The 14538-nt window shown below is 45.7% G+C and overlaps 1 protein-coding gene across 6 annotated transcripts in view; it reads left to right on the top strand.

Moving 5' to 3' along the window:
* The window catches only part of ANKS3 (ankyrin repeat and sterile alpha motif domain containing 3), a 33318-nt gene that overhangs the window by 9927 nt on the left and 8853 nt on the right, over positions 1–14538 (top strand). For 3 of the 6 annotated variants that reach the window (XM_083473668.1, XM_083473669.1, XM_083473671.1), the window contains 12 exons: positions 823–958; positions 1386–1544; positions 2132–2260; positions 2682–2794; positions 3470–3637; positions 3892–4016; positions 4930–5071; positions 6052–6224; positions 7408–7493; positions 8076–8159; positions 8328–8422; positions 9233–11528. In XM_083473668.1, the coding sequence (XP_083329794.1) occupies positions 823–958; positions 1386–1544; positions 2132–2260; positions 2682–2794; positions 3470–3637; positions 3892–4016; positions 4930–5071; positions 6052–6224; positions 7408–7493; positions 8076–8159; positions 8328–8404 (1392 nt within the window). In that variant the 3' untranslated portion in view covers positions 8405–8422; positions 9233–11528. Of the gene's footprint in view, positions 1–822; positions 959–1385; positions 1545–2131; positions 2261–2681; positions 2795–3469; positions 3638–3891; positions 4017–4929; positions 5072–6051; positions 6225–7373; positions 7494–8075; positions 8160–8327; positions 8423–9232; positions 11529–14538 lie in introns of those variants that run through there. The other 3 variants (XR_014518834.1, XM_083473670.1, XR_014518835.1) reach the window with 2 other exon arrangements.

The following is a 14538-nucleotide window of genomic DNA, read 5'->3' as shown; positions in this document are numbered from 1 at the left end:
TATCAAACTAGTTTTTAATAGGCTGGGTTCATTTGTTCAGTGTTGGGTTAGGAAGTCATACACTCCCCGCACCCACCCACCTTCCTCATTTCTCCCAAACCTTCTCCTTTAATAGTTGATGGAATGCTGCACTAGAGACATCCAAGGAAGAGGGAAGGATGCTATAGCCTGTTACACGTCCGTCCAAAAGTGGACACTCCACATTCTGTAACTGCCTGCAAGTAAACTTCAAGCAGGACTGAAGATAGTTCATTGAATTTCCATCATTAGGATGAGCTTGTGTGTCCATCTTTCAAAACACACCAGACATCCTGGATTTAGTAGTGAGAATGCACTGCAATATTTTGTCATAGATCCCACTTGCCTCTGCTCTCATGCTTCAAAAGGGATCAGGAGTCCGACTCGCTGGCATGGAGCCTGGTGCTTCTTGTAGCCATATCTTGTCCAAAGAGTAGCTGGAGCTCTTGAAGCCTGAAATTCATACATTGACCACATAGTGGTGCCATTTTTATAGCACAAACGCAAGCAAAGATTTCTAACTTTGTGCCCTGAAAACTGTTTAATGTTCAAAGCTAAATTATTTACTGAATTTATGCCCTGCCCTTTCTCCCCAAGGAGTCCAGATTGGCTAGAGCACAAATGCAATGGTGATGGTGGATATGCAGAGCCTTGCTGGTGGTGCAAATCCTTTGGTTGATTCTTCAGGGACACAGCATGTGAAAGTGCACTCTTGGGTTCAACCACACAGCCCCTTGGATCTGTTTAAGCCTCCCTCCCCTTTCCTGTCAGCAAAATTTAATAATGTCTGCTTCCTCCCAACAGGGTGTGAGAGTGGATGTGCGCGATAGCACTGGGGCGACGGCACGGATGTTGGCCATGAAGTATGGACACATGAAGATTGTAGGGCTGTTAGACCTGCACACAGCCCCTGTGCCCAAGGTCTTCTGCAGGGGTCCAGGTGACTCTCGCGTCTCTTTATAGTTTTGCATGGAAAGGACCTTTCAGCTTGCTTAGGCAGAAACCTTGCTTGCTGCCTGCATTTCTAGTCACTGACTCCCATTTTTTCACTAGACCAGTTCTTCCCACTCCCACCTGGACCAATTGACCAAGGCTGAGGGTTGTGGCAAAGCGGTGGGGAAATCCCATGACAGATTTAGTGAACATGGGGCAGGGAGAAGGAGAAGGAGTAGACGTTCCTTGGCACTGCAGAACTAATTAGTTGGATGCTGCCCTTGGAATTTAATATTTGTATGCACTCTGCATCCACTGACTTGATGAATTGAATTGAATTGAATTGATATTTATTACGGCCATTGGCCCGTCACACGACAGTTTCCCATACCAACATAATGTACTTAACTGACTTGATGCATTTTGACACTTAGGAAAGTATGAAGATCTCAGCTCTTCGGATGAATCCTACTCTGCCCCTCAGAGGCAGAGGCCTGCTCGCAAGTCCAAAGGCCCCAGTATTCACGAAGGACCCCATGCTCTGGCCAAGATCACGGCGGTCAGAATTGGAGTGAAAAGCCCGTCTCGTTATGGTGAGTTCAGGCTTGCTTCCTCTCTCTGTCTCAATGGGTAGCTTCCTCTTGTCCCGCGGCTGATTACTTCATCACCCTCCTACCCTGAACACCATTTTCAGTGAAGTGCTGTAGCTTGGTTGGTAGAGCATCAGCCTTGCATGTGGAAGGTTCCAGGTTCAGTCCCTGGTGCCTCCAGGTAGGGCTGGGAATGTCCCCTCAAACCCTGGAGGGTTGCTGCCAATCAGTGTAGGCCACACTGAGCATGATGGACCAATGATGTGACTCAGTATTAGGCACCTTCCTATGCTCCTATACTGATGAACTTGGAACACAGCTGCTTGCTCTCTGGATTCTATATTTATTTATTTAACATAATTTGTATAGCGCTTAATTTTAAATAAAACTTCCAAGCAAGCCTCTAAACCTCCATAGAGCTGTAACGTGATGAGCTCCAGCAGAAGAAAAAGCAAGAGGCAGTACTGAACCTCTTGGTTGGTGGAGGGAAAGATAAGCCTCTTCATTTAACCTATCAACAAGTAAAATCTCTTCCTTTCCTTTTTTCATTTGTTCACCTCTCTCTCCCTCTGCCCCTCTTTTGCACACAGAGCAGGTCCCTCCAGAAGGCTACGTTACCTTTAATGATGATGGGAGTGCCTTTGAAGGAGGAGATCTCCGCTACAGAGATGTCACGTCTCCCATCAATGAGCATGATGTGGAAAGCAGCAGCAGCCGGGGTACCTTTCTTTAACATGATTTTTATTTTATACTGCTGTTCATTTTTTAAAAAAAATTATCTAAATAAAACCATACAATAAAACCATGTAAATAAATGAATCAGAAATCAGCTATTATGGAAAGATGTACTCTTAATTGCCAGCATAAACTTGAGGGAATAAAACAAGTTTTCAGCAGGCCTTTAAAGTTTGAAAAAGAAGGCACCTGCTGAATATTGGCAGAGTATTTCACAGGAGTGAGCCAAGTTCTTGTTGTTATTGGGTGAGCCTGGCCAACTCTGGGGACTTCCTGACGTAATCACTTTCTATTGCGGTAGTGTATGTTTTGCGTTAGAATAGGTAATCCACGAAGTTGCCATCAGTAAGCATCTATGAGGCCTGAATGTGAAACTTACTGTTTCATCACTTCTGCCTATTTCAGAAGAGAATTCCCTCTTCACCAATAACTTAGCCACCATCAGGACCAGCAGCAGCAGCGAAAGTCTTGCCAAAGCTGTGGGGGTCAGCAGCGAGGGCTCTCTGGAAAGCAACGAGGTAAGTCTTTTGCTATCATTACAGTTAGAAGAGCCTGGCGGACCAAAGTTTCCCCACTCCTGGTGTATAGAAAGAAACCTTGACTCCTCAAATTAGGGAACCTCTCTCTTCTGGTTTTCTGGAGTCTCCCCCAGACCACACCCCTCACCATGCCTGCTTCGCATCTTCAAGTTTTCTTCTGTTTTTGCCTGGCTGGAATGTGTCGTTGAACTAGGATAATGCCTCTTCCTTTGTTTGTACAAGAGTTTGTAGCCAACTGTACAAAAGTTAAATTCACATCTGTTTCTTGGCTCTAGCAGTGCCTACCACTGGCATGTGGCCCTCAAGAGGTTGCCCATTTGGAAATGTGGCTCTTGGGTTCAGAAAGATTCCCTACCCCTGCCTTGTCTGTGGGTGGCTGGTAAGGGACTTTTGTTCAGGCATCTTGGGAAGCTGGAGTAAGAGGATTCATTTGTCCTTCCGTGGTGTTGGATTTCTCCTCCCATTGCCTCTGCTTTCTCTGCTTTGCTAAGAGGAGCCTCTCTCACTTCCATTCTTCCTGCTTCATAAGAATGTAAGAGTACAGATGCTTCACACCCTGGAGAAAAGGATAATGATGTCCTTGCATCCCTTTGAGACTTGGAGCTGCGTCGCGTTCCTTCTTCTCAAAACATGCCACTACTTTATATTTTCCAGGATTCAGACCATGAAACAAAGCTCTCCATTCGAAAGCACCCCAAGAGCTACATGAAGGCGAAGAATCGCTGCAGCAACAGCGACAGCCACTGGTCTTACCGATCCCGGGTGTCCAGCCATCACTTCAGCCCCTCTCACACAGAGGCACCATCTTACACGGGGCCCCAGGTAACCATGGCATGGTGGTCAGAAAACCGTCTGGGGCTGGACAGGGCAAGGCAAGGGACAGAGGAGCTAGTGTCAGAGACAGTCCTTGTGTATTAGGTGCCATGTCAAATTGCAGAGGGCAAGGTGGTGCTAAAGGCCTAGAGGGGCAGAGGTCCTGGCTTACAACATGCTGTGATGCAGCTAGAGTCTCTCAGCATTTAAGAGTCCTGAACTTCTCCCTCTTTTTTGTCCTCTGTGCGCTGCCTGGGCTGCAGGATCTGGCCACCTTCCTTGAGCAGATTGGCTGCCTGAAGTACCTGCAAGTGTTTGAGGAGCAAGACGTCGACCTTCGCATCTTCCTGACCTTGACAGAGAGTGACTTGAAAGAGATTGGCATCACGTGAGTCCCTTTCTTTGCTGGCTAGCTGGAGGCTTAGCTTTGAAGTGCTGTCATAATCAGGAACATAGGAAATGACCCCAGGAACAACGTGTACCTTCCAACCAGAGATACTGAGAACTTTGCTGTCATTGTTAGCAGAATCCTGGGTCCCAGCTGGCAAGGCTGCTGTGCAATTATTTATTCTCAGTTCAATATAGGAATAGCTCCCAAAGAATTTTTAATGCTCTCTCTCAGAAATGTTTTTTTTTCTGCTCTGTGTTGTGCAGACTGCATAACCTGGACAGCTGCTCTTGTCAGTTGTGTATAATCTGCAATATTTTTGCAGAATGTACACAGTTGTGTGGCAATACTGCACAAGCACTGAAGCTAGCTTCCTGAGAATTGCAGTTTTCCTGAGAATTGCGGATAGCTGTCTGAGTTGGCGCCGCTCTCCGAAGGCTTGCGGATAGCTGCCTGAAGCCTGGAGAGCAAGAGGGATTGGTGCGCACCAACCCCTCTCGCTCTCCAGGCTTCAGCGAAAGCAACGTGAAGCTTCTGGAGCGCAGAGGGAGCCGCTTCAGAGGCTTCCCGTTGCTATCGCTGAAGCCAAGGAGCCTGCATTCGCTCCATAGGATGCACACACATTTCCCCTTCATTTTTGGAAAAAGTGCGTCCTATAGAGCGAAAAATACGGTATGTTTTCAGAATGGTTTTCTTTGCGTTTTTTGAAAGCATAGTAAACACTGATCTAATTGAAGCTCCCATTATGTGTGAATATCTATTGCTCACATTGATCTCTCTTTGGGTCTCAGAATGTCTAGGAAAATCAGGGTGGTTCTGTTTTGCCTACAGACTTCCCCAGTGAAGGAAGGGAGTAGCAAAAGGGAGGCAGTACCTTTGCTGCTAAACCTTTGCTGCTTTTTCTCCCCTGTAGCCTCTTTGGACCAAAGAGGAAGATGACCTCTGCCATTGCTCGATGGCATAGCAGCGCCCGGCCTCCCAGTGATGCCCTGGAGCTGGCCTATGCTGATCGCCTGGAAGCAGAAATGCAGGAACTGGCCATTCAGCTCCATAAGGTAAGGAAGCCGGCTTCTTAAGCCCATTGAGAAGCTTCTGCCTCTGGCCAAGCACACCTGCTTCTGCATGGGGAATGCCCTTGTCCCTTCCTAATCTTGGAGGATGTCCTTGTTCGTCTGAAGTTGCTTGAGAAAGATACAGCATTAGACACACAGCTAAGAGATCTGAAACTTGATGGGAGGAATTTATTTTTTTCATGCAGTGGATAAGTAGAAAAGTGAAGGAATATTGGGAAATGATTTATAATGAGTTGGGGAAAAAATGTTTAAATTTACCTTCCCCCCCCCCAAAAAAAAAACACAGAGTCTCTTTCGTTGGGAATAACCCAGACAGAAATTCCCAGGTGCCAGAACAGTCTATTTCTGTATGCAACAACAGCAGCCTGTGTTCTGTTAGCCCCAAAATGGAAAGTGAGCAAGGTCCCTTGTAAAGAGGATTGGCAGCTTAAGATGTTAGAATATGCAGAACTTGCGGGTTTAACACACAGAATAAGAGAGCAAGAAGAACATATATATTTTTAAAAAGTGGAAAATATTTATTGAATATATGGAAAATAATTGTATACAGCTGAAAATGCTGGCAGCATTAAGATAAATTCAACAGAGTAAACAATATTTGACTGATGTAAAAGTGGAAAATTGATTTGAATGGTTATAGTAGAACATGCAGGAAAACATGATACACAATGTGAACCATGGAAGGAAGTCACTGGATATTTTAAAGTTTGTAAAATGTTTAATCTGAAATGTAGAAAAATGAAAACTCAATAAAAAATTATATATTGAGAGAGATCAGAAACCTGGTGCGATTGGAAAGCCTTTGGCAAGCTAGTACTACCCCCCAAACCCAAACCCAAACTCAGTTTGATAGTAAAGTGAAGCAGAGGAACAGTTGTTGGCCAGAGTTTTGTGGGAGTTCTTTTGGAATTCACAAATGTGTACCCTTGTCTCTTAGCAACTTTCCCTGTGTTCCCTTCCAGAGGTGCGAGGAGGTAGAAGGGCTGAAGGGTCAGGTGTCCCAGGAGCAGGAGCTGCGTGCCGTGGTGGAGAGCTGCTTGATGGAGCGGGATGTGGTCTGGAGCAGTGCTCAGGCCAAACTCCGAGAGGTGCAGGCCATCGCCAGGAATGCTGGAATCCTCCTAGAACAGATGCAGTGAGTGCCTCCAACAAAGGTCAAACTTTCTCGCCATTTCTATACACTCCCTTCTCTGTAAGCTCCTTCATCTCCTCAAGGTGAAGCCAGCGTGCCACCTGCAGGATTCTGAATTGGGGAAAAGTCCAGGCACTCAGTGACAATGACTGCCAAAGGCTTGTGGCTTCGTGTCTGGAAATTCATCCTTCCCTCTTGTTCTCAGCCTTAGCTGCCTAATGTGGGAGTTGCATCCATGGTTCTGAAAAAGTGCCAGCGAAAAGCACTGGATATGATTTCAGTGCAACTTGTTAAGAATCTTGTTTTTCATTTTTTAAAAACTTTACAAAATAAACACAAGTTTCCAGCCCCTGGGGTTTGTGATTACATCAAAGTGTGTGGGTGCAATGCCTGGTGCAGTTGTAGGGGTCGCATTGTTTCAAGCTGTGTGCCCAAACCCACATGTGTATCCAGCACTCACATGTATTCCTATACACACCACCAAGAGGCTTAGGAGCTTTTGATAGAGTTATAACATGTGTTTGTTATGAATGTAGTATTATGCCCCAAGAAGTGCTCACCTGAAGAATAAAGCATGAAAAGGACAGTATACGGATGCTGCTTCAAGCAGCAAAATTACACTACAAGTCAGCAGCAACTCAGAGTATACACACCTTGATCTAAAGAGTATAGAAGGATTCCTGCCAAAAGCCTAAAGAGAAAGTGAGTGGGACATTTGCCACAGCAGAGATGACTAAATCGGATACCTACTTGCTGAGGGGCTTCATCCCCTTCCTGCTCCTGCCGTCTCATTGGCAGCTAAGAAGACCCAAATGATTTGGGTGGAACAATAAATGGCAGAATTCTCCAACATGTATGCCTTTTTTACACAACCTGTATAAGCAGCAGAATTCACCTTTTCAGGTAGTAGCATCTGTAGTGTGCAAATGACCCAGGAGTTAGGAAGATGTTCGGGGGATAAATTCCCTTTGTCCTAATTCTCCTCTCCTCTTTAGTTCTGTCTTAGGTTCTCAGTGCTGATGCCTCATTTTTATGGCAGTGGCATACCAAGGTTTACCCCACTGCTCTAGGATATTTGTGTGGCACTTGAGACTACTGCACTATCCTGCTTTCTTGTGCTCTACTTTGTGTGGTTTTTATTTCTTTTCACAGAATCCTGCTGACAGTATTTTGGTTTCTCTGGTAGGGCCTGTCAGGCAGAACTGTCTTCCCGAATGAACCGAGAGCATCCGGCTGGCCGGTTGTTGGAAGTGAAAGCGCAGCTGGGACCCAGTAAGTGGGCAGTTCTAGTGCAGGATGTGAAACAGGTGGCCCTCCAGGTGTCTCTGGACTCCATCAGTCCCATCCAGCACGGCCAGCAGTCAAGGATGATGAGCATTGCAACCCAGCAACACCTGTAGGGCTGTAGGTTCCCCAGCCTTGTGTCTGTGTGTGTGTGAGAGAGAAAAGGAAGTGGCTTCAGAGGACAGGCTTATTTTTGAGCCCAGTCGCCCTTCATCACCCTTTCACCTTCCCCAGGTCTCAGCTATTTCATATGAAAAATGTATGGAGACTGACTGCTGCTTTTCCTTACATGTAAAAACTCTCTCTCTCTCTCTCTCTCTCTCTCTCTCTCTCTCTCTCTCTGTGTGTGTGTGTGTGTGTTCAACCACACCATGACATAAAAATTTGGAAGACTATTCAGTGCCAAATCCACCACTTCAAGTTGGCAGTCCCTGGTTCAATCCATTGTCCTGACTCCTCTCCCCTCCCCCCCAGTGTTTGCTTCCCCCCCCCCACACTCTATGTTTGGGCCAATGGGTGCTGACCCACAATATGCTGATGCTTTGTGCCCATTCTGCTTCTTTACCCTAGACACAGAAGGATGGCCGTCCTCCTTGAAGGTCCTCAGTCTGCCTGAGCTCTCGGCTCTTCTGGAGCAGTGCTGGGGGGAAATGGGTAAGGTTTGAAGATCATCAGATGCTCATGTTCCCCTTGTTTGGCACCGGTTGGTGGGTGTAAAGTCCAAGTCAAATAACGGGCTTGCTGTTTCCCTTCTCCCCTGCATTGAAGAACATCTCCATCCCTTGGCACCTGTGCTTATTATAGCTTTTTCTGTGTCCCCAGGGAAGGCTCTTAGTTCTGTCAACCTTAATCTCGAGAGCCTGCAGAGTCTAGAGAAGGGCAAGCCGCCCCAGAAATAGCCCTAGGAGTGGAGGAAGGTACGTAGTGGAGCGCTGTTGAACGAGATGCATGTCTGTCTGAGAAGAGATAGCACTTGGTAGCAAAGTGGCATTCTGCTTTCAAGCGCTCTGTCCGCTGTCCTCCAAGGTCAGGGTTGCGTAAAGGCATATCTGTGCGGCAAACATTATACTGGTTTATACTCTCCTCCCCCTCCCCAAATCCTCAGGATTCCTAGTTGTTGCTCCCCACTGACAGTCTTTCTACACAACTCATGCCTGATTGAGAGCCATCACAGTATAAAAAACCAAGTTTTCGACCCTGCTTTAAAATGGTAGCGGACACGAGCCCCAGCAAAAGCAGTGTCATCACCCTTGTAAAATGATGGTTACTCGGGCAGTGGTGGCTGGCACCCGTTGGGGCTGGTTGGGTGGAAGGCGAAGAAAAGAGAGCCAACAATGAGGAACAGAGTGAGGTATCCCTAGCTGTGTCCCCATCCAGGCAATACCACCCTCCAGACTGGTTTTCAGTAAAGAGTTAAGCAAGTGGGGGCTGGCTGAGAGCAGACTGAGGATGGTGGGGCAGTCCAGTAGCCCTAACAAGGTGGAAAATCATGACACAACCAGTTTATAATTTGTATTATGGAGAAAGGGGACGCCGAACCTGATGGAACTTTGCTCCAATCCAGCAGGGCTCTTGAGTTTTCTGGATGCAAACTTTTGCAGCTAGAGCAACTTTTGAATTAAATCGCCCCTGCCACCACCACTTTGAACAACTGGCCAAAGTCCATGCAGCACAAGTCCTCATGCTACTGCCTCATTTTTGTTTCCTGGGTGCGATTGTTTTTGCAGAGGTTCTGACGTCGGGTGAACATTCCACCCAGAAGCTGTGTTTTACCTGAGGAGGAAGCATGAGTGAGTGCGAGAGAGAGAGAGATGGCTCGACAGCACAGGTCATCTGCAGCGAGAGCTGCCAGCGGCTGTCCTAGGAAAGCAGGTGCGCCGTTGCAGAGAAGGGAGGCCAGGTCTGCTGTGCTGAAGAAGGACCATGGCACCTAAATCCTGCTGGAAGAGCTGGAAGCAAAGGTTTCTCTCCAAGCTTGGAAGTTCCAAGGCAGGCATTTTGTGTCTGCGTCTCTTGCTGGATATTCTGTTTGTTTTGGCAACCAGGTTCCTCTCCATTGGTCCCCTTCCCTGTGCCCACATGGGAGGAAAGATGAGGCAGGAGGTGGCCAGGAGACCCGTGCTTAGAGGGTTTTATCCTTGGGAGGTTACCTGTTTGGGGGATGCAAGGACTTCTGTGTCCTGCCCAGCTGCATGGAGGCCTGATGTATACCTAAGCTGGCACTGCAATGGTGGGGAGGAGGTTCCATTATCAAAGCCCATTGTTTAAGAAAGAAAGCAACACACACACACACACTTTTTCAATGAAAGTGCCTCCATAGTAGCAACCACTGGGCCTCTCCTAGCCTTTGATTCTTCCAGCAGGGAACTTGTGGCTTTATTCACAACAACTTACAATGAGATAGCACCTCTCACCGTAGGCGTGAAGTTATAAAACTTCTTGCTGTCTTGACTTTGGGTGCTCATGGCTTGGCCAGGAAAATCTGTGAGTTCCAGCAACCAAAGACCACAACTTACAGGGATTGCTTATCCTGGGATGTGCAAGAACTCATGCCCACTTTGGAGAATGGAAATCCAGCATTTGATATGACCTTGGGAATGTTTATCCCAGGCTAGCTGATGGTGTGAAGTGACTCCAGGATTCAGAGCAAGAGGGTTTCCCAAGCCCATCTAGCAACGTATGTAGGCAGTCCGAGAGTTACTGAATAACACGTACTGTGTCTTGCTTGGCCTTCTCTGATTTTTGGAGAATGGGGTTGAGGGTGGGAGAAAGAAAGAGGTGAAGCCTTTTCATTTATCTGACTTCTGATATGCACGTCATCATATAGAGTTCATGCATAGGCCTTGGTTTGCTGCATACCTGTATTGCGTGGAAACCTAAGCACAAAGCACATAATTGTCTCAGAAAATTCTTGTGTTAATATTAGGTCTTCACACGATGCAGGTATAAAGTAAAGCAAGGCTTGTGCATGGACAGCAGGAGCATAAATCTGAAGCAGCTAGCAGATGAATCACACGGCCATGTATTTAACCTACAGAATAAAAAGTTATCCCAACGCCAGGCATGGCTGCACCCAGTAGCAAAGCTGTCCCATTTTTTCCACTCCTGAAACATGCAAAACAGTTACCCAAAAAAGTGCACATTTTAACAGGCTGGTGGATGCTGTTCTGCATCTGTTGTGCAAAATGTAGCCTTCCCATTAATGCACAGAGGGGGATGTGTGTGTCTTTAAGTGACTTCTGATAGGCTCAGCAAAGGGAGGCTGCTTTGGGGTAAACCCCTCTTCTTCACAGCCTTCTTTTCTGATGCACATCTTAAGCCTAGTTCTCACAGATAGTAAAAGATTTTAAATGTTGCATGTTTTATTGCCTTTAATGTTCTGTTGCTAAAATTGTGAAGTTGCCTTGAAATTATGTAATGGGGGGTATTATATAAACATAAAATAAGCCTATGGCTGGGCTGTACAACTTCAGACTACACTGAGGGGCTGAAAGGATTCCTCCTCCGTGCACCAGATGTTGGGAGATGATGGCTCTTTTAACCCAGTCTTTTTTCCTGCCATGCTTTATAACGTGCAGGAAACTGTACTGTGTGGTGGGGTATTCATTTCTAGACAAGCTAAAGTGGTACAGCTCAGAGCATACTTCCACCATTATGTTTACTGCTTGTGAGAACTAAAGGTGGTGGCAATTTCCTTTTGATCTGCTGATTTTGAGTGACGGTGGAGCAAAATCATTTTTTTAAACAGAAGATCTGGAGCTTTTGAAAACCCAAGGTGGTCTGTGTCTAACTAGAATAGGATTGGACGTGGTTTAGCAAGATCGTTGTTGCGAGTTGATGGCTGTTTAGGTTGCCATTCTCTGTTCTGGGGTGTTTTAATCTGGGCTTAGTTTCAGCATTTGAGTACATCTGTGGTCATAACAATGGGGCGGAGAGTGAGATCTCAGAAAAAAGTTATATTTGATGACCAGCATTTAACAGGCACTGACTGATCTGTGAATAAATTTTACTCTTACTGTCTGAGTTGCTGCTTAGTTGTTGTGCATAGCATGTGATTATACCATTCCGATCTTTACAGTCGTGTTCTCTTCCTCCTTCCATTGTGCTTCATAAGAGCTACAATCCTGCACCATATAGTGGCAGCAGCAAGAGGATTATAGCCGTACCCAACCCTCATGGTAAAATTCACAGGAAGCAGATCCATCCCTCATGATCCCCTCCAAACATTACCTGAGCAGGAATAGGAGTAGCTGTGCTGCTGCTTGTAACTGTTGAATGGTTTCTTTAAATGTAAAGGTTCATCATTGTTCCACTCCATGTGTATGTCTTTAAGGGGCCAGAGCAAGGGCCAGAGCAAGATAACGAGACCCAGCTTTACAGCTGTGTAACATAGCAGGTGCTGCTGAGTTGTATTTGATTAAGGTGTGTCAGCATTTGGGTAGAGTATATAAGGAGCAGCATCTAGCTCTCCCATTACCCTGGGGGATGGGTTGGTGGTTGGGTCTGGTTTGTTGATGTATTTAGTGTTAATGGAGTTTTTGTTTTTCTTATTAAAACCTTTAAGTTATTTTTGAGTCCTCCCTTTTTAATGCATGGTCTCCCCAGCAAGCTCTCTGCAGCGTCACTATACTGCAAAAAGCCAACATCTTTGGTTATGGGCCCAGCTGCTGAGTGGATGACTGCATATTTTTGGACTCTGAGAAAGGTTTGAAAACTCCTTCTCCTGTTAGCGTAGTTTTTGTGGGTCTGGAAGAGTTCCAGAATGGTTGACCGGGTTCCTGAAGCTGAGAAGGCTCTGGTCTTCCCACAGCTAACAGATGAGAACTATAGTTTATGGTCTTTTCGGGTGGAGGCGCTTTTGACCTCTAGAGAAGTATGGACCTATGTAACTGATGACCCTCCTAACCCTGTAACAAATGCTTGGTCGAAAGGAGATGCAAAAGCCAGGGCGATAATTATTTTGGCAGTCAGCGACCAGCAAGTAGTCTATATAAGAAATAAGAAAACTGCCAAAGAAATGTGGGACAGTCTTGCAGCAGTGCATGTTAGAAAAGAGTCAGCGTCTGCATTGACGTTTTTCAAGCAGTTGTACCAGACGAAGTTGCAGCCTGGTGGAGATTTGGCAGCACACTTGAGACGTCTGGAGGCAATACGCGGTGAATTAATTCGAAGGGACATGGAGGTACCTGATATTCAGTATGTTTTTATCATCCTTTGTTCCCTTAATGAGGACTTTGATGGTATAGCTAGCCAGATATCTGCCGTTCCACCAGCACAATTAACTGTGGAAGGGGTAACGGCAAGATTAATGGGCGAGTTGGATAGAAGGGAGGCTTGTGCCATAAGCACTCCTGTTTCCAGAAAGAATGAGGAACACCATATGCAAACCTGTGGTGATACAACTGCATTTAAAGCTGCAAAGCGTTGTTGGTTCTGCAATAAGCAAGGACATTTTGCAAGGGACTGCAGATCCAAAAGAAAGCAAAGTACTCCCAAGCCTGTTTCTGTTCGTCAATCACGGTCGTCAGCCCAGCAGCCAGCATCGTATAGTAGAGACAGAAACGAGCCGCGAGCTTTTCACGCTCGGACTAAAGATCGTAAAAGAATTAAAGATGCCAAGTGGAAGTCTTTTGTTATCGACTCAGGAGCATCTCAGCACGTCTGCAATGATCGAAGCTTGTTTATTTCTTTCGAAGAGGAAATTGGTAATGTACATTTAGCCAATTCACAAGTCTTGCAGTCACTTGGCAGGGGTACCGTTAAACTTGACTCTTTGAACATTACAATAGCGAACTGCATTTACTGCCCGTCAGTGGACAATTTATTATCAGTAAGGTGCTTTGCTCATCAAGGGATAACTGTGCGTTTCTTAAAGTCAATGTGTGAGTTTTTTTGAGGGGAACAAACGTCTATTGTATGCCCGGGAATCTGATGGTTTATATAGACTGTATTTTCGCACCTATTCCCAATCGCCTATAAATTGCAGAGCAGCACAGTTAAGCCAGGGGTTGAGGAATGTAAGGCCACATTCTGGGTGTGTCCACATGGCGCACAGAATTCTAGGACACCTGAATTTTGCTGATGTAATTAAGACAAAGAATATTGTCAATGGCCTAAACTTAAAACCATGTAAATTCTTTATGCAGTGTCTATCCTGTTGCAAGAATAAGATTAAGGTTGCACGCAAGGGTAGGTGCTCAGATAGGAAAGTAACTGAGCCATTTGAGCGTGTACATTGTGATTTAGTTGGGCCACTCCCACCATCATTAGGAGGTTCTAAGTACTGGCTTACTCTCATAGACCAGTATAGTAGATATTGTTGGACTTATGCAATAGCTGAGAAGTCCCAAGCATTTGAGAAGTACAAGGTTTTTTGCAACTGGGTAAAAACGCACTTTAACAAACCTATTAAGAATCTGTTTTCTGATCGGGGCGGGGAATTTGTTTCTGAGGATTTTGAGAAATTCCTGGAAGCGCAGGGGACTACTCATGAGTTATCTTGCCCCCGAAGTCCCTGGCAAAATGGGCTTGTTGAAGTTGTGCAGCGTGACTTGCAGGCAGGGGTTAAAACTTATCTGCACGATGCTAATCTGCCCAAAGACTTTTGGGCTGAAGCACTCCATGCCTTTTGTTATGTTAGAAATCGCAGTTATCATTCTGGTTTAGATGTCACCCCCTATGAGAAGCTGTTTAAAAAAACGCCCTAATCTGAAATACCTACGTATTTGGGGTTCAGATGTAATTATGCATTACCCCGCTAAGCAGAAATTGGGTGAACGTAGTGTTCAGGGAAAATTAATGGGCTACGAGCAGGGGGCGTACAGAATTTACATACCAGCAACTGGCAAATTTCATATTACCAGAAGCATGATACAAACTGTAAATTGGAATGGGGTTGCTGTTTTCCAAGATACTGATGGTATAAATGATACTGAGGAAGAAGAGGAAGCAGCAGCAGGAGGAAATGGTGATTCTGAATTAATAGAAAAAGACAAAAAGCCTGTTGAATCTGATAATTTGTTTGATTTAAAGT

The sequence above is a fragment of the Podarcis liolepis genome, assembly GCF_965112155.1.
Source record: "Podarcis liolepis genome assembly, chromosome: 14".
NCBI classification, from domain to species: Eukaryota; Metazoa; Chordata; class Lepidosauria; order Squamata; family Lacertidae; genus Podarcis; species Podarcis liolepis.
This window is presented reverse-complemented; position numbering and strand designations above follow the sequence as displayed.